General features: G+C 43.2%; 3 protein-coding genes across 4 annotated transcripts in view; all 3 read left to right on the top strand.

The window, feature by feature from the left end:
- dusp10 (dual specificity phosphatase 10) overlaps positions 1 to 7,930 on the top strand; it is a 15,169-nt gene extending 7,239 nt beyond the window's left edge. For both annotated transcript variants that reach the window (XM_012826580.3, XM_012826579.3), the window contains exons 3-4: positions 1,678 to 2,049; positions 2,373 to 7,930. In XM_012826580.3, the coding sequence (XP_012682034.2) occupies positions 1,678 to 2,049; positions 2,373 to 2,638 (638 nt within the window). In that variant the 3' untranslated portion in view covers positions 2,639 to 7,930. The remainder of the gene's footprint in view (positions 1 to 1,677; positions 2,050 to 2,372) is intronic.
- A 6,644-nt stretch (positions 7,931 to 14,574) lies between these two features.
- On the top strand, positions 14,575 to 22,911 carry LOC105899411 (GEN1 Holliday junction 5' flap endonuclease). The gene is made up of 14 exons (XM_031581575.2): positions 14,575 to 14,650; positions 15,102 to 15,296; positions 15,515 to 15,716; positions 16,172 to 16,348; positions 16,696 to 16,806; positions 16,923 to 16,996; positions 17,236 to 17,321; positions 17,974 to 18,124; positions 18,270 to 18,306; positions 18,436 to 18,516; positions 18,630 to 18,760; positions 19,295 to 19,356; positions 19,942 to 20,091; positions 20,755 to 22,911. The coding sequence occupies exons 2-14, from the start codon at positions 15,136 to 15,138 to the stop codon at positions 22,224 to 22,226; spliced, it is 2,895 nt and encodes a 964-aa protein (XP_031437435.1). The 5' UTR covers positions 14,575 to 14,650; positions 15,102 to 15,135; the 3' UTR covers positions 22,227 to 22,911.
- A 396-nt stretch (positions 22,912 to 23,307) lies between these two features.
- msgn1 (mesogenin 1) lies at positions 23,308 to 23,882 on the top strand. Its single transcript, XM_031582118.2, has one exon. The coding sequence runs from the start codon at positions 23,382 to 23,384 to the stop codon at positions 23,880 to 23,882; it is 501 nt and encodes a 166-aa protein (XP_031437978.2). The 5' UTR covers positions 23,308 to 23,381.
- The last annotated feature ends 382 nt before the right edge of the window (positions 23,883 to 24,264 follow it).

The raw sequence follows: 24,264 nt of genomic DNA, 5'->3' as shown, positions 1-24,264 counted from the left end.
AGCTGGTTGAATGGAAGGTGCTTCAGTGCTTCCGTTCCTATCTCCGTTAGCATAGGGTACACTGGACCGTGCCTTACGAAAGAAAAGGAGATAATACCATCTCACAGTTCCGGGCAGCAGGTCAAGGAAAAGTGGTTAGGAAAAGACATAGGAAGTCATTTATGTTGACTTTCCGACCGCAGCCTATGTCTCAGGCACAGGTGCTTGAGGAGGATCAGGTGTTTTTCAACATGCATACTAGACTAGACTTGTTTTTTATTGAGTGTCATATTTCGCTTGGAATACTGATACATTTCAGTCTGGGTAGAGTTTTGAGAGTACGACTTGCTCTAGGGAACTGTGTTCAGTATAAACAAAGCTCACATGACTTAACGCATGCAAAATGTTAGAAGGTATGTATAATGTTTTGCAAACTGCCAAATTCAAATAAAAAGAAAACTTCTTGCCTGTTTCCAACCTGTGGTGTCATTTGCCTAAAGGAGGCCACACCATCGGTTTGATCTTAACAGATGCTCTAATAATAATAATAATAATAATAATAATAATAATAATTGTCAGATTATTTGTGAAGCATTTGCTGTCGGTAGTGTGATGGTCAACCTTGCAGTGGCTTCATAACATGTTTTCATTTAGCCAGAATGCTGTTGAAAGCAACCAGCATGAGGCACAGATACTCATCCGTGCCCCAAACACCTCAGGGCACGAATGAGTAAAGGAAGCATTTCAATCTGGCTTAAAAATGACATGCCAGATAAGATTAACACCTCCTGAAAGAAGCCTTGCCAAACGGCTGCAGTACAAGCTCAGCCGTTTTCCCTGTGATATTATATTATGTGCAGCCACAGAAGGCTTCCATTATTCAAACGGAAGGGCTACTGCCAAGATGGATCATTACAAGCCGCCATGTGGCGCACCCATAGATGACTGTCCCAAAAACACGAGGGTTGTCTACTACAGGCAGCGTTATTGAGCACAGATCATTTATTTGGATCAGTCTACTACAGGCAGCGTTATTGAGCACAGATCATTTATTTGGATCAGTCTACTACAGGCAGCGTTATTGAGCACAGATCATTTATTTGGATCAGTCTACTACAGGCAGCGTTATTGAGCACAAATAATTTATTTGGATCAGTCTACTACAGGCAGCGTTATTGAGCACAGATCATTTATTTGGATCAGACAATTAAAATGTGTTCTTTTACACAGTCTTTAAGTCAAAGAGAGGTTAAAAAAAAACCATAATATATATTTGTATGTATGTACGTATATATACGTATATACATAGATAGATAAATAGATAGAGATATATAGATAGATAGATGGACAGATATATATATATATATATATATAGATAGAAAGATAGATAGATAGATTGAGAGATATATAGATAGATAGATAGAGAGAGAGATAGAGAGATAGAGAGATAGATAGATAGATAGATAGATAGATAGATATAATGTGTACTGTATGTTGCTGAGTATTTTTAATTCCCACAGTGGCTACCTCTTGGTTGAGTATCTGTAGGAAGTTTTGGGCCTTTAGTGGTTAAATGGTTTAAACCACATCTCCATATCTTAGTACATGTTAACATGTTTAACTTTGGATTTTGCTGTGTGTGTGTGTGTGTGTGTGTGTGTGTGTGTGTGTGTACCTGTGTGTGTGTGTATGGCTCAGGAGGCCTCAGCGCTTTCAGGCAGCACCACGAGAACCTGTGCGAGCACTCGCTGCACCTGCACCAGGAGGGCATGGACGGCGGGGGCGCTGTCGGCCTGTCGGGGGGGCTACCTCACTCCCTGCCTTCCACCCCCGACATCGAGAACGCCCAGCTCACCCCCATCCTGCCCTTCCTCTACCTGGGCAACGAGCACGACGCCCAGGAACTCGACCAAATGCAGCGGCAGAACATCGGCTACATCCTCAACGTCACCACCCACCTCCCGCTCTACCATTACGACCTCGGCCTCTTCAACTACAAGCGCTTGCCGGCCACCGACAGCAACAAGCAGAACCTGCGCCAGTACTTTGAGGAGGCCTTTGAATTCATTGGTATGCACCGGTGGCCTCTGTCGCATTTTGACCTTGCGGAGTTAGTCTGAATTAATAGGACGTGGGTCTGCATTATAAGTAACACTGGCTTGCAGTAACAGGGCAGGTCAGTGTCTAAGTGCTTTGTAGCTAACAAATGACTCAAGCTGCATGTTTTAGTGTAATAGCTCACCAATGATTACTCATTAGGCTTTGCCACTGAATTGATGGATGTTCATTTCAGACCAGCACTCGGGGTCCTGAATTATTACATGACACAAACGTATGTTCGTTTTTTTAATTATTGTAATGTTTTTTTTTTGTCTGTGTGTGTGTGTGTGCAGAGGAAGCTCAGCATGCCGGACAGGGCGTCCTCATCCACTGCCAGGCAGGTGTGTCCCGCTCTGCCACCATCGTCATCGCCTACCTGATGAAGCACTCCTGGATGACCATGACGGACGCCTACAAGTTCGTCAAGGCCCGCCGGGCCATCATCTCGCCCAACCTCAACTTCATGGGTCAGCTGCTGGAGTTTGAGGAGGACCTGAACAGCGGCGTGACGCCTCGCATCCTCACGCCCAAGCTGGTCGGCGTGGAGACCATGGTGTAAACAATGCAGCGGGGGAAAAAGCTGCATGGCGGCCATGTTGTGACTTTTTCTTCGTTTCTTTGCTCTTGTTGCGAGGCGGTTCGCAGCGTGTTTTCTCTTTTTCCTCTACTGTTTTGAAAGAAAAGCCTTTCTCTCTTTTGGAACTCTGTTTTTGATGGAGTGCCAAAAAGCTTTGGGTGCTGTCTCTCCGCCCTCCCAAGAGAAAGAAAACGAGAGAGAGAGAGAAAGAGAGAGAAAGAAAGAGAGAGAGAGAGAGAGAGAGAGAGAGAGAGAGAGAGAGAAAGAGTGTTTCAAAGGGCTCCTCTTCACGTTTGTTTTATTTTTTTATCTGCACGCAAGAGTGTCAAGATGGAGGACAGCAGAAGAGTTGAGTACACGCCCAAACGGCCTGCTGTTTGGACCTGGCCGAAGCCCAGGAACACAGGGTGGGAGAGACAGGGCCGTTGGAGCAGAGGAAGACGCATCTCTGTGTGACCACAGATGGAGGGAAGGATAGGAAAAAAAGAAAGATAACGAACAAATGAACATGTTTGATTTCCAAAAAAAAAAAAAAAAGATAACCAAAAAATAAACAGCTTATTCAGTCGGTCCCCCACCACCATAACCACCACTTTGGCCCCCCCTTCCTTATGCAGTGAGAGAGGCTGCAGGGTGTGTGTATCCATTCTGTTTCTCGAGGCTGCTGGTGCGGGCTCAGGCCCAAAGGGGGGCTGTGGCGTTTGCCTGTCAGAAAAGATGAAGACTTGTTTGGTGTGTTAGTCCTCCCATTCTATTTTTATACAAACGTTTACTGGGGTGACCATGACGAGCTCACTGAGGCTCTCGGTGCAATAATTTCAGAGTGGAATGCTATCAGGGCCTGGCGCTAATGTGTATATATGGGTGATGATTTAACATTTTCCATCTCGCCAGCGAATGACAGAAATATATAGAGATATAAATATATAATTTGTCTTTTTTGTTATTATTGTAATATTCTATATGCCTTTTGGAAACATACAGTATATGCCTGCACCAGAGAGACTGGCACAGGTGTATACAAGGAAACCTAATAATCACAAATTATTTTGTGTGTCACTGCTGTCCGTGTACACTTTTATTTTTGACGACTATAAAAAAACATGAAACCTCTTGAATTTTGCCTGTGTATTTCAGTAATTGCTTGAATTTTTCATATCCACCATCACGTTCCATCTCTGACAACCCCTATGAAGTAGTCTTTTCATTTGTCCCTCTAGGGACACCATACCAATCTGGAAAATTGGATTGTTATATAACACAAAATGCCAGCTTCTATTAAGCAACATTCATTGATACTGAAGAGATCACTGGCCTATTCTTTAAAAGAAATCAACTCCTCTGAGAGTTGTTGCCTCTGGGTTTTTTTTGTGTTGAATATAAGTAGCTGTAGTAAGTTTAAATCTGGCCTTAATGGTTAAAACCTGATCTGTGCAGTTGATCTGAAGCTGTTCATATTAACTATTAACATTATACCCATCCTAATGATGTGTAATGTAAACATTAATATCATCGTCATCATCATCATCACCACCTGAAGGCTAACCCTTCCTCTTTTTCAGTGTCATGAACACTTGCTTCTGCTGCTGTGCTATGCGTGGATGTGAGTGTTGATGTGTCTCACTCTTCTGCTGCTGTGCTATGCCTGCGTGGATGTGAGTGTGTATGTGTCTCACTCTTCTGCTGCTGTGCTATGCCTGCGTGGATGTGAGTGTGTATGTGTCTCACTCTTCTGCTGCTGTGCTATGCCTGCGTGGATGTGAGTGTGTATGTGTCTCACTCTTCTGCTGCTGTGCTATGCCTGCGTGGATGTGAGTGTGTATGTGTCTCACTCTTCTGCTGCTGTGCTATGCCTGCGTGGATGTGAGTGTGTATGTGTCTCACTCTTCTGCTGCTGTGCTATGCCTGTGTGGATGTGAGTGTGTATGTGTCTCACTCTTCTGCTGCTGTGCTATGCCTGCGTGGATGTGAGTGTGTATGTGTCTCACTCTTCTGCTGCTGTGCTATGCCTGCGTGGATGTGAGTGTGTATGTGTCTCACTCTTCTGCTGCTGTGCTATGCCTGCGTGGATGTGAGTGTTTATGTGTCTCAGTCTTATGTATGACGGCTGAGTACATGTGTTTCTCTGTCTGTTCATAGCTGAAATGTTTCGTTTTTTTTCCCTCCTTGACTTTCTGGTGAGTTACTGTCATAATCTAATCTAAAACAAAAGTGAGGGCTCTGACATAACTGCAGACTGAGCTGCTGGCTTCGACCCAAAAAATTCAGAGGGCCTCGTTTTGAGGTAATATTATGTTCTAGAAGTTGATAAAAAATAAGGTAACCCCCTTTTGCTAATCTCATCTCCCTCTGGCCCGCCGCTAAGCTAGCCAAGGTCCTCAGCACACACACACACACACACACACACACACACACACACAGTGTTCGTGCCCCTGCAAATGCCTTAAAGTCACATGTATTCGCTCCGCCAATGCCTTAAAGTCATGTGTATTCGCTCACACTGAGCAAGTGAGGTTTGTGTCACAAAGACACACAAATCACGCTTCAGTAGATATGCCTTCTTTAAAAAATAAAAATAAAAATGTGAATTGTTTTTTTTATGAAAATGTTAAAATAAAAGGCTAAATTTGGTTAGCACAAATCCAGTAGCCCTGCCATGGATCGCATCAGTTCCACTGAAGCTGTATCTGTAAAAGTGACAACCAGGGTTGCATTTCTCAAAAGCGTTGTTCTGCTACAACCATTGTCTAATGATGGACAGACTACTGCTTTGGACACTCTGTCTCTGCATTTCCGTGGTTGCTGCTCAATGAGGCGTTTCAGGAAATGTGACCCTGAGTTGTTCTGTAACATTTGGTTGTGGTTACTTTTCAACATTTCCCCCTGCTTTCCAGTATTTTCCCTTCTGAATATGGCGTATAAAACTAGCTAAATTGTCACAATAGATCATTTAGGTACATCAAAGAGCCATGGGATACCTCTCCATGATTGAGAATATCAACATTACAAAAATGACTACTTTAAGGCATAACATCCAGATATGAACTTCTCAGATTACAGTTAGAAACCACAAAACATTACCCAGTTTTACAGAAATAGCACTCATCCCAATTAAAAAAAAAAAAAAAAATGAAACAATGCTACAAACTATACTTGTCAATTTTCACGGCAGAGCTTGATATAGTATTTTACAAGACACTTTTACCCGAGACAGAACTGAATCTGTTAATCTGTCATCTGTATATAACTTACTATCTGTAAATTCAAGTTAAAACATACCTTACCATAAATGTTTGGATTCAATGTTGAGCATTTATTTCTGAAATACATTTGCACCTCACTATGTATAGCCAGTGATACGAGGGCTTTTGAGAATAACAACGATAACTGAAATACTTCTTAACAACTGTTGAATGCTGTCAAAAGCATTGCATTAATTCTACCAACCATGACCTACTGTTACGCACAAAATGTTAAAATGTTTGAACAAGGCTCAGACTTGCTTCTTGTCTTACATTTTACACAGCGAGTGCTGTTATTGCCGTAAGTCATGATTGTTATGACATGTAACATTACGTAATGTTTCTCACAGCAGTAGCCCGGCTTCAGAGGCAGCCCATATTCAGGCATGTGCTCCACTGCTACCATAGAATGCTCCCTTTCAGAGACCCAGCATTCAGCCCACTGAACAACACGTCTAATGAGGTCCGTGCAGGTCTGCCTATCGTAGCCAAAAGTAGACTGTATGCAGAGTGCCGATTACAATGTTATACAGGTCTGTGAAGCCTTCCAATGTAGTGTTCCGAGCTTCAAACTTGTATTTAACTCAAGAACATAACAGAAACCCATCTGCAAAAACACATCAGCACACTGACCATTTGTTTGCCAATGTCAACCATTTTAACCAGCTGTAATTCCCTCCACCAAACCCTTCCATATCCTGTTAACCCACCTACGTCCATCCTGAGAGCACAAGGGAAGTTGTGTACGAGGATGTGTGTGTGTGTGTGTGTGTGCGTGTTATTTTTATGATCACATTGAGATGCGCTGTTATTTTTGAGAATATAAGTCTATATTTTTTGTGTTCCAAAGTGTATAAGAGAGTTCTCTGGGATGTGTTGTGTGTATATCTTGTTGGAGTACATGTGTTCTGTATCTAAGACCTTGGTAGTACACTGTTAAATGAACCTGTTTTTTCTCCTATTTGTCAAACCGCTTCAATACAAGAGGTTTTATGTTGCAGCTGTTTGTCACCTGCCATTTGCTTCTCGTCCTATTGTGAGATGACGATGGTCCTCATGCAATGAACATACTATGTGTGCCTATTGGCAGCGGTTTGATATCTACACTGTTATTTTTTTGACACTTTCTTTCTATGCATAAATCCATTACTATTTTTGCACTGACCCAAAGGACAGCTGTATTTATTTTTTCACAAAGGTGCTATAACATTGGAGGCCTTCTGTCACACCTTGTTGCATGACCTGCTCAGTAATTCCCCATACTTATGTGTCCAACCCCTTACTTAACCCTCATGCTGTGTTCACAATATGGTTACACTTGGCCGGCCGGACATTAATGTTAATAATGCGTTTTGTAAACATTTCATTTTGATGTATTTTGATTTAAACCTTTTCTAAAGATGCTAGTTATTGTTTTTATGATTATTATATGATTATTATGTTTGTTTAATTATATATCATTTCTAGTTTTTAAGACTCCTTTTAATGATGTTGTGCCATTCAGTTCTATTCAAAATAAGGCAAATTCACCAAATATTTTAACATACATACAACTAGTCCACATCTAAATCTCAGGATTATTAGTATTTTGTGTGTTTAAGAATGAGTTTAACAATTAACAACACACATTTAAAATATGCACAAAATATAATAAAATCTGTAATTTTACAACATAATAACACTTGTTGTGATTTTGGTCAAAAATGACCAGTGTGATTTATGATGAAAATACACACTTTTTCAAATCAACACCCAACTAACTGCATTAAATGTAACATCTGACATTGTTACCATTTATTTTCACTCATAAATCTGTACGTATTACAGTCCTGGACATTCATTTTAAAAGCCTGGCCATTTTTGAGCAGAGACACAACTAATGTAGTAATGTTAAATTATTAAATCTAATCTATCTACCTGAAGTTTCAAAATGGTAATTTTTACCAGACCACAACATGAGGATTAAGCAATGTCATTTTGTTACCTTGTTAAACCTTCCTTCCTTTAAATAAACAACAACATGGCTTATGAATTTATTTTTCCAGAGACTCACTGAAGTGCCGTCGTTATTTTTATAATTAATGGTAGCAGTTACATGAATGATAAAGGAAGTATTTAGGATATCTTCAAAAGTTTGACTCACCACTGATATTTTTTCCAACACAGGAAAACAAACACACAAACACAAGCACACACACAGATAGACACACATAGACACATACTCACAGTCTCTCTCTCTCTCTCTCACACACACACACACACACACACACACACACACACACACACACACACACACACACACACACACACACACACACACACACACACAAATTGTATCACATTGCCAGTGGGCATATGAGTCTATATTTACACTGGCCCTGTAGGCATCCACACATCCACACACAAACACACACACACACACACACACACACACACACACACACGCACGCACACACACACACACACAAACATACAAACACGCACACACATCCACACACACACGCACACACACACACATCCACACACAAACACACACACACACACCACTACGAGGTGGGGGTGTCAGAGACAGGGAGAGCAGGGGTTGTTGGGGGTGGGGGGGTTGGTGAGCGGCTTTGGTGGACATGCGGGTCAACTCCTGTCCGTAGGAACAAGCCCCCAGAATAGTTTTTAGTGTTGTTTCTAATTAGGACTGATGAGCAGCCATGCTCATTAATCCAGTGCTATCAGCACCACCAGGCAGCCCAGCCGCTCCAGAATAGCCCTGATCTCAGACCTGCTGCACGCGCCAGGGGACCGCCGCGCTCTTTGGACGTATTAGGAAAAGCAGCCGCCGCTGACAACATGGCCACGGAGGAGGGCCGGGATTTCCAGCACACACACACACACACACACACACACACACACACACACACACACACACACACACACACACACACACATACACACACACACACACACACACACATACACACACACACACACACACACACAGACAGACACACACACACACAGACACCAACACACACACACACACACACACACACACACACACACACACACACACCAACAGACACACACACACACACACACACACACACACACACACACACACACACACACACACACACACACCCACCCACACACACAGGAAGGAAATGTAGAACTGACACACACCTCATACACTCTCATGAGGACTACACGTAGAACACACACACACACAGAGAAATACACACACACCTCATACACCTAGTTATTGTATACAGAAGATGTAGAGCACATACACACACACACACACATACACACACACACACACACACACACACACACACACACACACACACACACACACAAACAGCAATATGCTTTATATGGATGGTCTGAAAGGTCTGAAAGGTCCAGTTGAAAAGATCCAGAGAACATGGCTGTGGTCTGATGCTGTGCGCGGTCCTGTGCCTCCGCGAGCCACAAACAGCCGGATCTCACGCCACCCCTGCAGGTCTGAGGTCTGTGCTCTCTCACGCCACCCCAGCAGGTCTGAGGTCTGTGCTCTCTCACGCCACACCAGCAGGTCTGAGCCGCGCTGGCAGGCCGGGCGCCCGAGCACTGAGAGCTGGACCTGTTCTGCCAGACTGCATCCCAGCACCCCTCTCTCAGTGAACGTGCCTCACTGTTTTATTTGTGCGGCGGTTGTTGTTGCTATTGATGTTGTTGTTGCTGTTGTTATTGTTGGTGGTGAAGTTGAAGGGAGCAGGTCTCTGTCTAAATGCTACTGATGCTTAGTGGGATTTGACACTTGGTTCTTTTTCTCTGACAGATACAGATACAAGCATTACCACTCTCTCTTTCTCTCACTCGCTCTCTCTCTCTTTCTCTCTGCTCTCCCCCAACCCCCCTCTGCCATAATCAGCCTTCCACTCTTTCTTTGTCACCCTCTCTCTTTCACCCCCCCCCCCCTCCTTCTGTAATGTTTACTTCATAAGATCTGACAACCACAGGCCACAGGCCCATGTGTATCTGACACAGCCATTGTTTTCAACCGGGAAAGTGCTGTTCATCCTGACAGCAGGGGGAACCTAAACCCAGACATGATGAGTGGACACTTCTGTGAATCCAATCACACAGTTTTTCATGGGATCCCCCATTTCCCTCTCCCCTGTGGCTTGAGAACATAGCAACAACAACAACAACAAAAAATACATCACTTGCAGTCTTAAAAGAAATGAGCCCATGTGTAGGAGTTGCGCAAGAACATCGCTTGAGTTTTTATGCTAATTCAGCTCTTTCTGTTTGTCTGAGTAAACGTCCCTCCTCGAAGCCCAGTGTGACTGCCACAACAACCCCGTCAAACAAGTCGTACATGTAATGCATGACATTAGAGAGGATCACCATGCGTGGCATTAGAGACGAGGCAAAATTTGCCATGGCAACAGAGTGGTACGAATCAATCCGTTTGAAAACAACAGAAATGGGAACATGACACCAACGCAGTGTCACCAAACCAAATGTTTACTACGTTTACAAAATAAAAACACAACTAATAACTTCATGGAATATCATCGGGATGTTTTAAAATCTCAGATAGAGACCAGATGTCATATGTAGCTTAACTATGTTGTTATTTTACACACAGTCTGCATCTGGGAGTATTTTAAAACATCATGTCAGAAGGCAGAGGCCATAATTTCACAGCCAGTGTCACAGCAGTCAATACGTTAACAATCCGTGGGGGAAGTGGAACTTGCCCAGATGAAAGATGAAGAAAACAGGCCCCCGTGGGCTAACGTTACCACTCTGTGAACGATACATTTGAGAACGTCAAGAAGTGTCAGACCCTGGCTGATACTGTAAGCTAGTGACTAAGGAAGCAAGTTTCAGGTGACATATCCCTGTCACTCAACGCCTAACTACTCTTTGCAGACACTCTTTAAATCAGATTTCACCACTTGGAAATCCCCCTTCAACGCCCTAACGCCCGCAGATGTGAAAGAACTGATAGAAAACCAATGCTGTACTTTATGGCTAATCAGACATCAGTGTGGTGTTGTACATGTGCAGTCACTGATATGATATGTTGAACGAACTATAACATACTGTTTTTACTTACACTGCTACTTTCTCTCTCAGTTCAAATCAATTCAATTCAATTCAATTCAATTCAGCTCAGTTCAGTTCAGTTCAGTTCAGTTCAGTTCAGTTCAGTTCAGTTCAGTTCAGTTCAGTTCAGTTCATTTCAATTTAATTCAGTTGAGTTGAGTTGAGTTGAGTTGAGTTGAATTCAGTTGAATTCAGTTAAATTCAGTTCAGGTCAGGTCAGTTCAGTTTTCAGATTCATTTAAAATCAAAGTGCTTTATTGGCATGACAAATATGGCACTTGTATGGCCAGTCATAAGGAATACAAAGAACAAGAAATGTCTATGTGTAGACTTACATAGACTCAAACCTACATAAATGTTACAGAAATAAACTGTATTTCAACATTGCGCGTATATACACGTATAGAAACATGAAATGTTTACATTTATGTTAAACTAGTGTCCCTTAGGTCATGACACAATGAAATATATATTTGCTGCCAAGTCATTTCTTGTCAGGGGGGTCAAACTTTGGGTCATTAGTCTTGAAAGTACTTATTTTATTATGCCTTTCACTGTGAGTTAGAAAGTGCTCATCTGTCTGAACCTTCCCTGTCTTGCTGTGATCACATGCTCCGTCCTCTTTTGGCAGACAGGCTTTTCTATGTCTACCTGTTTCCACTGCAAGGTTGCGCTCACTAAGCCTGCACTTGGTTAGGAGTTGGTTCTGCTTCCCTGACAGAGAAGAGATACTCTGCCAATTTATGCTCGCTTTTAGGGTCACATAGAAGTTAATTCTACTTTGACTGGTAGTTCCAAATAGTCTTCTCTTGCTTGTTTCATGATTGACTCAAATTGGTGATTTGGAAGCAGAACTGGTCTGAGTTTGTTGTGTGCTAGTTTTTGTGTCTGAGTTAGTGAGCTTCATTACCAGCTGGCTCAGAGGACTCTTGGTTCTGTTCCTGGGGCTTTAGTGCCTCAAACTGGACTATATTTTTGGGGCTGGACTGAAGATGCAACCAAAATTTCAGGGATTGCTTTTGAATAGAGAGATAGACTAGAGATAGAATGAAACAGAATAGAGATATCGCTCTCTCTCTCTCTCTCTCACACACACACACACACACACACACTCACTCACACAGAAAACCCACACACACAGAGAGAGAGAGAGAGAGAGAGAGAGAGAGAGAGAGAGAGAGAGACATTGGGAATTAAACATAACTGGTGTAAATATTTCTATTCTTATCTATATTCAGCCATAGCCGTGACCCCATACACTGTAACCCAGTAAGTCTATCAATTACTTTGGTTGCCTTGGACACCTACATAAACAACAGCTGCAGGGTTTAACAAGCACTCCATGCAACCTTACCACTGTGGTCAGAATATCAACCTCGACAAATGTACAGCAATGGTGATGAAAATAAGCGATCATCCATGGCAACACAAAAATGTACTCAACCTCATTTTGTAGGAGGACTTGTAGAAGACAGCTCTCTGGTCCAGAGAATGGTGTTCATCATTTCTTGGAACACCATGATTGTGTACGTTTGGCATTTATCTCTTTTAATATTATCATCACACCCTTCACATCTACTAAATGATATGTAATGCTTTACTTTAGTTATTGTGAATCACAAATTCATCCTTAGCATTTAAAAACAATGAGAATTGTTGCCATCCATTTCTTATGCTTATTAACCTTGAATTATCGGCTGTCTGATACCCGACTGTCTGCATTTGATCAGGCTCTGGAGTGAAACAGATACTCTTCAGAGGTTATTATTTTGTTCGGTGTCAGTTTGTGTGTCAAAGGTAAAATGTTTCCGTCATAATTCAAAACGCTCAAAAGCTGTCCTTGCATAGCTGTCAAAAATCTGTCCGCTTTTAGATGTAATCCGAACACGCCACTCTGGAACATGTTTGGGCCCACAACCACATGCGCCCCCCTATTTTTAGGGTGACATTCACAACAATCACAATAAAGATGCTATTTATACAGCATGCTCAGTCTGAACCCCAATACATCATCCACGGATGACACACAAGCGCTCTGCATCTGGAGGAGAGTCACCAGGAGTGTCTGGACACATTGGCATGCCAGCTATTTGGTCTTGGTCATAATAACAGCAAACATTAGCGCTGCAACTCCACTGAACGGCATTACAGGCCTGCGTGCCTCTTCATCAGCCCTCGTGAGGCTGTACATAGCAAAGGTCAGCACAGGAGTGTCCTTGTACCATCATTATGCCAGAATACATTTGAATGTGATATTTGACAAGCGACATTTTGAGTTTGCAATGTCATGAACTGTTTTCAGTGTAGGGATCAATTGAGGCGACTAAATTCATGGCAGATTGGAAAGTAGAGTTTGTTGAACCACTCAGCTTCCTATGCTGGGGAGTATCGGGTTTGGTCCCTGTAGCACGACTGCACCCTCACCCCGAGCTGGGAGACAACTTCGTATAAAAGAGTGGCACTCTGAAGGAGTCTTCAGGGAGAATTCAATCAGTTAAAAGATGGGAGAGAAGGGAAGAAAGGGAGAGGGAGAGGTACACAGTGCGGGAATGGCAAAAGAGAGAGGGAATTGTTTCCATCTTAATACTGCTGAAAGCACAGGAGTCAGGAGAAAAGAAAGAGGGCTATAGACTGAAAAAAGCGCAATACAAGAGCTGAATAAAGAAAGGAAGAAGGCGGTCTGTCATTTGAATTGCAGATACAGGGGGCCCTCCTGTGGTTCCAAATGAAGAATGCAGGGAGCCATACAAATGTGCAGAGTGCTGATTCACTTTAAAGGAACAGCATGCATTAATTTAGCTCTTTTTGAGGCATGTTTTTTATTATATTATACTAGTAGTATCATCTTCAAATTGATTTTGATGGAATATGGCCATGTGAAGGACAGATAAACACACCTGTCACTCCAACTAGCCACCCAGGCTGCGTACTATGCAGATCTATGGACCATCCAATCCCACCCCACCACAAATGTATGGTTTCACAACACAACATTGGCAACTATATCGCCAAAAGACAAGAGTTAGGAAGCTAGCAAGTGCCTCTGTTGCTAATATTAATGTTTTGTACGTTTTTTGCATGCCTGTTAGGTAGCTTGATCGCTAGGTTTCGACAACTCCTTACTGCTGCCTTACTGTTTCTATGTGTCCATATCACATAGGTATTTACTATTAGATGAAGTTAATGAGCTGCAATTAAAAGGTAAACATTGCACTAAATGTTGTGAAATTCTGCCATATATAAACTGTAGCCTATTGTGTAACAAATAGCGTGATAGTATTATTACCAACATATTGGTGCATTGCATGATTCTAACACATCACATGTGTATGAGCTGTTGGAATGACAAATTAGAAGGCCCTCCTGTGGGCCTTTATGCCATGTAGGCCATCACTGTATCTAATCATAAATATTATTACCCTGAGCAAACAGTATTTGACTCTGGGTCAGATCTGGATGCAATCTGTGGTTTAACTGGAGGGTTGGAACTGATTTCACATGATATTGCCCTGATCTTGGTCAGTCTTTAAACAATTAAATATCGACCCGTTTGGAGCATGCATATTACTCCACACCATAGGGTGCGCTAATGCCCACTGGTTGCCTCGATCCCCGTCATTGTTTACTCACATTCGGCGGTGGATTTGAAATGAAGGTAACCGATACTTCTGCAAAGTCAGTTCATGCTTTACCAATCTGGTGTGACAATGTTTTGCTTTTTATCCCATGTAGCCTAAAGTAAAGCCATAAAACATACCGCTATGGCGCTATTGGTTTTACAACGAAGAGGTTGTTCATTTTTATCAGAGAGCTAGGTACGGTTGGCTAGGTAGCCAGCTAATGTGATCTTATTTACAATAAGCTATCATGGTAGTCAAAATTGTAATCGCACAACACATGGATAGATATACATGATTACATTAAGGGTATGCGTCTATGTTGTAGCAATATGAAAGACTTGGAAGTCGATCAACAAAGAGGAGCAGTGATATTACGTTGACTAACACATTATTCCCTCCCACCCACCGGGTCTTGTTGCTTTGTGTGGTGAAGTGTGAAGTGTAAAAATGTAAGTTAAGTTGCGTGTATTTCGCCTTTTTGTTTAGGACTGTTGTCTCTGCTCCGTGCGCTACTAAAGAAATGGGTGTAAATGAATTATGGTCCATTCTGGAACCAGTGCGAGAGTCTGTCCCATTGTACAGTCTCACTGGAAAATGCCTAGCCGTGGACCTCAGTTTGTGGGTATGCCAGGCACAAAATATCGAAGGGATGGTGGGTAAAGTCCACAAACCACACCTCCGGTACGTTTCTAAAGAAGACTTCAGTCAACCCAGACTGTCAGTTTGAAAACGCCGAGTTTATGTATTATTATCTTAGGAATACTAATGCAATTGATATAGTCCGGTGTCATTCACCTAGGCTACATTAAACACAAGCCCAATAAACGATACATAAGTCACATTTCATTGAATAAGGAAAACACAAAGTACCAATTACTGTGTGGCCATTTCTTTTTCAGGCATTTGTTTTTCCGAGTGTCATCTCTCACACTAATGGGTGTGAAGCTTGTTTTTGTCATGGAAGGAGAGGCTCCCAAACTCAAGGCAGAGACTATGAGCAAAAGAAACGAGATGAGGTTTGGAGGGTTTCAGAAAAAAGCTCCCAAACCACCAGCAGCTAAGAAAACCAGTAGGGGGCGCTTCAATGCTGTTCTCAGAGAGGTTTGTTTCGTTCAGGATGGCTGATTCCTGGCTTTGATCCTTTGATTGTGACAGACATGTTGCACTTGTAGTCAGAAGTTAAATAATGTTGACCATTGTAATGTACTTTCACTCATCCTAAAAAGCAAAATCCATGTAAAAGATTTGGCAGATGTAAGTGATCAAAGTAAAAAAAACAAAAAACAGCTGAAGTATGTCAAGCTCGTTTTCAAATGGTCAGTTAAGCATGTCACCCTTATCTTCCTTATGTCTGTATGTGCCTGACAGTTTCCCATTATTATGATTTATCTCACATCTACTGGCATTCTGGCAAAGACAAGAACCTTTTTCTTTCCTTTCCTCCTTTGCTAAATGACAACATAAGCAACAACATTGTTCTGTCCCCCTGTCTTTTCTCCCATCTCGGGTGTCCTCGTGTCCCCCTGTCTTTTCTCCCATCTCGGGTGCCTCTCCAGTGCGGTGAGATGCTGGACTGCCTCGGTGTGCCGTGGGTGACTGCTGCGGGCGAAGCTGAGCAAATGTGTGCCTTCCTGGATCTTCACGGCGTTGTGGACGGCTGCATCACCAACGACGGAGACGCGTTTCTGTACGGTGCTCAGACCGTTTACAAGAACTTCAATATGAACACCAAGGTTCAGAATGGTCCAATTTATCTTCTCATTAGATGCAAAATTCTCTTTCATGGCATACTTGTTATATTTGTGTTTGTTTCATAGTGAATCATCTTCTTTTGTGGTCTTTTCTTTTGTTATTAGTAATATAATTGATTACATGTATGTATCTTTTTCCACTATGCAGGATTCACCATTACTCATGCCATTGCAGATTTAACTCATTAATTAAAAATACTTCTTCTTGGAATTAGCAGAAATCTTATTTAATACCCTACTGACACCTGGACAACAGGGACCGTGTTCTGTTAATTTGATAATCCCAATTTTGGCATTGTCTTTTTTCGGTCCCGCTTGTCCCACTTTAGGATCCCCAAGTGGACTGTTATAAAATGGCAAGAGCGCAAGAGGAACTGCGTCTGTCCCGGGAGACGCTGGTAGGGTTTGCAGTGTTTCTGGGCTGTGACTACATCCCCAAGGTAACTCCCCAATCTTGGGAGGACTCTGCTGAGAACATGTGATGTGAGACGTGAGGATACGCTTGTAAAATGACAGGGAGGAAACAAACTGAGTCTTTTATGTTTGTTTTTAAAAGGGTGTCCCTGGGGTTGGCAAAGAACTGGCACTGAAGCTGATACAGAGTTTAAAAGGACAAAGTGTTCTGCAAAAGTAAGTTAATGTAAATGTACCCAGCTGAAGAGGGCTTGAAAGAGTGTTGAGGTATCGAGGGAAAAAAATCAGTGATTGTGAATTGATAACTCCCTGTGAATAAAGCTCCCTGATATTCTTAGATTTCTATACTGATACAGACTTTTAACGCCCTATCCTCAAAACTAGCAGCAGCTTTTAAAATCTGATATTAAATCAGAATCAGAATAGTATTTATCAGTCTCTATGCCCTAACTCAGGTTCCAAGAGTGGAAAACTGCTGGTGTGCAAACAGAGGAGGTGGCCATTAAGAAAGTCCCCCACTGCAACGTTTGTCGCCATCCAGGTGAGAGTACGCCCGAGGTGTCGAGTTACGGGGGATGTACACGGATGAGAGGCTTTTAGGCACCACGCGCTTGATCAAGCTCATTTCACAAGGGGTTCTGATGTCGCCACCTACGCGCTAGACGTGGGGCGTCCATGAAGCCTTGGAGCCTCGCCGGTCACTTTACTTATCAGCGAGGCCTGAATTTACAGGCAGACTTGAAGTTATGCCCTGACCGCGCTTCTCTGGGCTGAGAATGGGTCTAGTCTAGACAGCATGAAGACATGGTCTGTTTACTAATGTGATGCGTTTCTTTATTATGTGAACTTGTGGAGTTCAAAAGCCACCTTGTGTGTTTTCACATGCAGCTTACAGCTTGGCTGGTTCTTCTCATAATAATAGTGCATATCAGGTCAAAGTGCGGCAGTTTTAAATATGCAAAAGTCATTTACAGTCCCCTTACAGTTGTGGAAACGTTTTGTTTTCAGTATCATGTTACTTTAATATATTAGTGATCGTTTTGGAGAATGGAAGACAATGTATGCATAGGAACTTCACAAATTGCTGTTTTTCAAATTACTTCTTCCTTTGTCTTTGCATTTTTTTTTTGTGTTTATTTATTTATTTATTTGTTTGTTTGTTTGTATTTTACGATATTTCTTTGCCCCCTCAGGCTCAGCAAAGGCTCATGAACGCAGTGGCTGCACGCTGTGTGACAGCACCCACTTCTGCCAGCCTCAGGACTACGACCTGCAGTGCCCCTGTGACTGGCATCGCTCCGAGCGGCTACGCCAGGCCACCGCTACGGAGACCACTGTCAGGAAGTAAATACTTGTCATTGGTTTCTTCGTGTACATACTTTTCTCAGACAAATATTTGTGCACATTGAAGGGTATTTGGCTTTTTACCCTTTGGAGATGTTGGCAAGTCATGATCTTTTCTGACAAACCATTTTATTTGTCCTTGAAGGAAAACCTTGGCTTGTGAAAGCTTTCCGTTTACTGAGGTGAGGATGTTTGTGGTGCAATATGTAGTTAGGATATTAAACAAAAAGAGAGAGAAGGCAAGAAACTAAATTAAAATTAAATGAAAACATTTAATTCATTGATTACATTAAATTCATTCTGTATTTCAGATTATTGATGAATTTCTGGCGAACAAGGATAAACCCATCCAACCTCTCAGAAAGAGAAAGCCTAATCTTTTGTCCATGCAGGTATTATTTACGTACTCACTTGAACAGTTTCTACAATACATGTCATTTAAAGTTCTCTTGCTTTTCCCTCTTAATTATGACATGTTTATAAGAAGAAGAATGTTTTCCCCCAGAATTTTGCCTTTGACAAGATGGAGTGGCCAAAACACTACACCAGTGAGAAGGTCTTAACACTGATGACCTACACCGAGCTGGTGAACAAGAGGCACGGCAGAGACACCCCGAGTCACATAGAGCCTATTCGGTGTGTATGGTCCCAGTCACATAGAGCCTATTCGGTGTGTATGGCCCCAGTCACGTAGAGCCTATTCAGTGTGTATGGCCCCAGTCACATAGAGCCTATTCGGTGTGTATGGCCCCAGTCACGTAGAGCCTATTCGGTGTGTATGGCCCCAGTCACATAGAGCCTATTCGGTGCGTATGGCCCCAGTCACGTAGAGCCTATTCGGTGCGTATGGCCCCAGTCACATAGAGCCTATTCGGTGTGTATGGCCCCAGTCACGTAGAGCCTATTCGGTGCGTATGGCCCCAGTCACGTAGAGCCTATTCGGTGCGTATGGCCTATGGTTCTAAGCAGTGCCGGTGTCTGCATCTCCTCATCATGATAATCTCTGAGCACATACTGGCAGTTTAAATGTACATTTTGTGTTCATCTTCATGTACTTTTAATGAAGAGGGATTGGTTTTTGTGTTAACCTCAGCAATGTAATTTCTCCTCTATTAGTGGCTGAGGAAAGAAACAAACTAAAGACACATTTCTCCCTGTTATCTCCTTTAGGATATACAAGCCAAGAGTGAGAAATGGCATCTCTTGCTTTGAAATCATATGGAAGAAGCCAGGTAAGAAGAATGTCAGTGCTGTCCAAATGTGGAATTAGTCATCGTTTTGAATTCATACTCCATTGCTTTGGTTGCGTGACACTCTCAGTCGGCCGGCCTCATAAAAGTGGCAGGTTGTCAATCCCAACCTGTTAGTGTCTTGTTGTGAGGTCAGGTTGAGTCAGGGACAAAGGTGACAGAACAGGCGCATCGGCCGAAGGTGCTAAAGCTGCTTCCTCTGCCCACCAGGACTGCTGAGATCCCAGTCTAAACCAGTCTGAATCAGTCTGAGCGAATGGCAGGAGTGAGTGAAGTGAGAATAGTGACTGAAAAGAAAGGTTGTGAGTTGTGACAGAAGTACAATTCTATGTTCCATGTAAACTTATATAGTTCATGTATGCAGGTGAAATAAACTCTCAGAGGTGCCAAAATCACAGCCTCCATGTGTAGGGTGTGTTTAATCATTGGAGGTAGAGCAGGATGTCTTAAGATCCCACAGTTCTAGTTATTGTCTTTAAGTAGAGGTGTGATCACTCATATAAACGGCGCGCTGGAGACTGATTGGTAGGTATGTAGTTATTTAAGTTGAATCCCTATGCTTTCCAGAGCACTACGTGTTCCCTGATGACCATGCCGCTGAGGACCAGGATGTGGTGAGAACAGTGGAAGAGGAGGCGCTCTTCCGGGTGGCCTATCCAGGAATCGTGGACCTCTACATCAAGGAGAAAGAGGAGACGGAGGAAAATAAAAACAAAAGTATGTTGTTGTTTTTTTTTTTTCCCCTCCACTACTGACTTTGTTGTAGTTAGATTTCCCTATTCGTTTGGGGTGGGGGGGGTTCCTAAGCCACCAGAGCCACCAGAATCTAATACACAAACTGGTCAGTTACTCTCGCCATCTACTTCATCAAAAGAGCCTGTGAACTGCGTGACGCTGAGGGCTTTTGGCTTAGTGCCCCCCTGACACTTCAAAAGCCAGGTTTTGTCACTGGCAGCTCCTCTCCCTCACTTGAAAGGCTTTGATAGACGAGAGGTGAGGTGTCACACAGGAGCTCCTGTCAGTTTCCCTCAGCCTGGGCCTTCTGAGACACCCCCGACTCCCACCACAACCACACTTTGTTTTTGGTCACACGTTAGTGGACACAGACACACACACACACACACACAGCAAAACATTTCCCTTGTAACTATCTACATATGTTTTCACTAGCTGGTTAAAATCCTTGTAATCCTCAGAATAGGTGTTTTGTAAATAACTGATTATCTGTATTTTAAAGATATGTAATAAGGGAAAATAACTGATTATCTGTATTTTAAAGATATGTAATAAGGGAAAATAACTCATTATCTGTATTCTAAAGATGTGTAATAAGGGAAAAGTGGACGTTCTTTGAGTGGATGTCCTTGGTTTCTCTTCCAGGAAAGAAGCCGAGGAGTAAGAAAGAGAAGTCATCAGACGTCTGCGACGATGTGTCTGATCTTCTGGCTCAGATGTCACTGAAAAACACAACGGAGAGCACCGCAAGCTCAACCACAACTTTAGCAGACAAACCAGACAAAGCAGCCGAGACCGTCCCACGTGTCCCCTGCTCCGAGGGCCAGCAGGATGGCACAGAGACAGAGGGTCGAGCTAATCCACACGAGGCGAGGCCTGATGCCGAGAAGCCTCTGCTGTCTCCTCCCTCTGGACCAGCGTCCCCAGTGGCGTCGTCCTTATCCGTATCCACTGTGGTGGACAAGCTTCACCTGAGTGATATTGACTGGGGGGCCTGTTCCTTCACATCCTCCCCATCCCAGCCGCCGCCAAGCGCTAAGACGGATCACAGATCCGCAGGACGCGTGGATACAGAGGCCTCGGGATCGGCCTCGGGATCGGCCTCAGAGTCGTCTGGATCACCAGTTGGTCCCGGGTCAAACGGAACTGAACTCTTGCCTGAAACTGAACCCGGTTCACTACGGGAAAGAGTGCTCATGAGGAACGCTATGAAGTCTGTCAGCTCATGTAATGAGCGCACTGAACATGCCAGTCTGCCATCGGATAGATTAGAGGTCCAGCTCGTTCCACCTAGCAGATCTGATTCCGTAGCAGACATTGGGCATTCAAAAAGTAATTCAGGAACTGAGAGCAGTAGGTCAGTTTTACCACAGTCAGAGGCTCAAAGAAAGAAGTCCCCACATCCTCAGTCATCTCAGAAAGCAGCCGGTGGCTGCCGCTCTGAAATCTCAAAGTCAAAAGCAGTCCCAACTTCCACTACCACACACAAAGCAGTCCCAACTTCCACTACCACACATAAAGCAGTCACATCTTCCACAACCACACATAAAGCAGTCACATCTTCCACAACCACACACAAAGCTAAACAGCCTAATGTGGGCAGCACAAACCCATCGGCCAAATACAGATTTGTCAAGACAAATAAAGAGTATGCACCTGATCTGGTGCAGCAGACCAATAGTGTTGATCCAGGTACCAGAAAGCAGCCCAAAGGCCCCGATCCTAAACCTCGAAAGCCAAGCGTCTGTGTCAGTTCCGTGTACTCGAGCGACGACAGTGACGTGGAGAACCATCCCAAGAGAGTGCAGCGGATGAACAAACCCAGCAAGTCTAAACCCATTCGCCCCAAAGTTCGCAATAGTATCCCTGCAGCCAAGATAGTTTCTGGTGCCCATCGACCTTTGACCTTGACTGATTCCAGATCAGATGAGATTCCAGGCTTATCACTCCCTGGACTTCTGCCGCGGAACAAAAGCGCTGACGTAGAGGTGATAGATTTGTGTCCCTCAACTCCAGCCTCCCCCCTGGGTGCTGCTCAGAGTAATGACGACTCTGTGATCTCCATTGAAAGCCCCCTGCCCCTTGCCCAAAGACTCAAATTGAAGTTTGTGAAGTGAGCTTAAAATATTCACGAGCGTTTTATCATGTAAAAATAAAGCTATGATTTTTTTTTTTGCAATTGTTGTTTGGTGTGGTTGATGTTTGGTTGCAATGGTTTGGTTCTTTTTTTATTTCCAGTTGATGTTTAAAGGAATCCTTAATCTCTTCATTCATACTTGTGACTGAAGTTAACTTGACAGGGTGAATCAGCCTGTCGAGAGCACGGCCACCCATGGTGATGAAACACCTCAGGTCTATTCTGAACTTATGTTTCTTTTCAGGCATGGGGATTAAAGCAACAGCTTTAGCAGCAGCCAGATAATGATGCGAATGTCTAAAATGTTTCCTCTTGGTGGGGGAGAGAGGACCGTGAGTACTGCTCGGGTCTGTTTATGGCAACTGGTGTTGGTGCTCCTTGATCATTAGTGGCTTGTTGCACACCTTCTCACCACATGAAAGGGTGTCTGTTCACGCAGAAGCATGACAGCTGCATCTGATGTGGAAGAACCTACTACCTGTTTCACACCATCAGGCCCCAAGGTCATCTTTAATTTTGTGAGTTTTGACACTCTTCTTCCTCAAATTGACAGGGGGCTTATTTGACCTAAAGGAAGGAAATGTTGTAAAATACGGCCATTGCAAAAGTCCTGTGTAAAAAAAAAAAAAAAAGTATATAAAATGACAGTCAAAACACTTAGTTTTCTTTCCTGAATTTAAGAATAAAGTATACAGCCTGTCTGAGATACCACGTGATTTTAAAACGAGTTTGGCGTTCCAAAGATGCCTAATAACTAATGCGTTTTTACGTTGTGTAATACACATGTCATGGACTGGGTCCTGACACATGCGGCTGGTTCTCTCAATGACATGCTAAACTACCAGGTGCAACGTCTCTCTTTTGTCCCAGATCGCAACACACTGATAATTGTAGCCAGACTGACTTAAAGAGTGATTTCCCACAAAAGGGAATCTAATTATTTTTCTTTCTTTTACACATTAGTAGTCTATTGCGTCTCATTCGCACGTTGGTGACAACGAATGACGGCCTGCAGAAAGGTCTCTGTTTGGCACTTAACTTTTCTTTGAACTGTTGCCGTAACTGTGAACTCATAAATCGCAGGAGGGTTTCGACGGTATATAGAGTTCACCGTCTCCATTGAGACCAGCTTCTGATGGAGAACGTCATGGACAGTCAGCCGAATACTCCGGTCATGATGGAACGGAATCTGGATGATCTTACAGCCAAGTTGATCACGCAGTGGAACTGGAGGGACGGCAACAGTCCGTCGTTCCTAAGTGGACAGCGGACCCTACATTGTTCTTCGTCGTCACCGGAATCATTGCCTGATTCAATGTGTTCTTCTCCGGAGATGCCTGGGAATGCAAGTGGGTGCCAAGCTTTCGGCAGTTTCTCCTATACGCTGTCAGGACACAGTCCAACTCAACGCACGCCACAGAAAACATCCAAATCCAGGATGTCGACAAAAAGGCGCGTCAAGGCAAGTGAAAGGGAGAAGATGCGAATGAGAAGTTTGGCAGAAGCTTTGCATCACCTCCGTGACTATCTGCCACCTGACTACAGCCGTAGAGGTCAGCCGCTAACTAAAATCCAGACCCTGAAATACACTATTGAATACATAAAAGAACTTTCAGACACTCTCAACGATTCGTAATCTCATGAAAATGATCTGTTTTGACATGGAAAACCCGTGAAGTAACCGTCTCAGTTATTTAAAAGAACTTTGGGATGTCGTCGACCATGCGTCATTTCGTGCGTTCTGGTAAAGTATTTGCGAACTCTGGCAATGCTTGAAATGATTTGATGTCAACAGTTTCTCAAATCTTCTTACCACAGCGGATTTGTAGCATAGTTTTTTGTGAAAGGATGGGGTGCTTATTCAATGTTGTATAAATTTGTTTTGCTGAATATCATCCTTCCCTTGGTGTAAATAAAAATGTTTTATTTGGCACTTGAAGACATGCCAGTCTTCCGTAGATTATTTTGTGAATGTTTTAGTGGATTGTTCACAGTGCTAATAAAAAGTATTACTTTTA

This window comes from Clupea harengus, chromosome 15 (assembly GCF_900700415.2).
Source record: "Clupea harengus chromosome 15, Ch_v2.0.2, whole genome shotgun sequence".
Taxonomy (NCBI): Eukaryota; Metazoa; Chordata; class Actinopteri; order Clupeiformes; family Clupeidae; genus Clupea; species Clupea harengus.
The sequence above is the reverse complement of the archived record's forward strand: the minus strand, read 5'-3'. Positions and strand labels throughout refer to the sequence as shown.

Excerpts from the sequence above, each read along its gene's own strand:
- msgn1 (XM_031582118.2), top strand. The coding sequence starts at position 23,382 with ATGGAGAACGTCATGGACAGTCAGCCGAATACTCCGGTCATGATGGAA.
- LOC105899411 (XM_031581575.2), top strand. The coding sequence starts at position 15,136 with ATGGGTGTAAATGAATTATGGTCCATTCTGGAACCAGTGCGAGAGTCT. Across the intron at positions 15,297-15,514 it reads GTCCACAAACCACACCTCCG|GCATTTGTTTTTCCGAGTGT; the intron begins GTACGTTTCTAA and ends TTTCTTTTTCAG. Across the intron at positions 15,717-16,171 it reads TCAATGCTGTTCTCAGAGAG|TGCGGTGAGATGCTGGACTG; the intron begins GTTTGTTTCGTT and ends GTGCCTCTCCAG.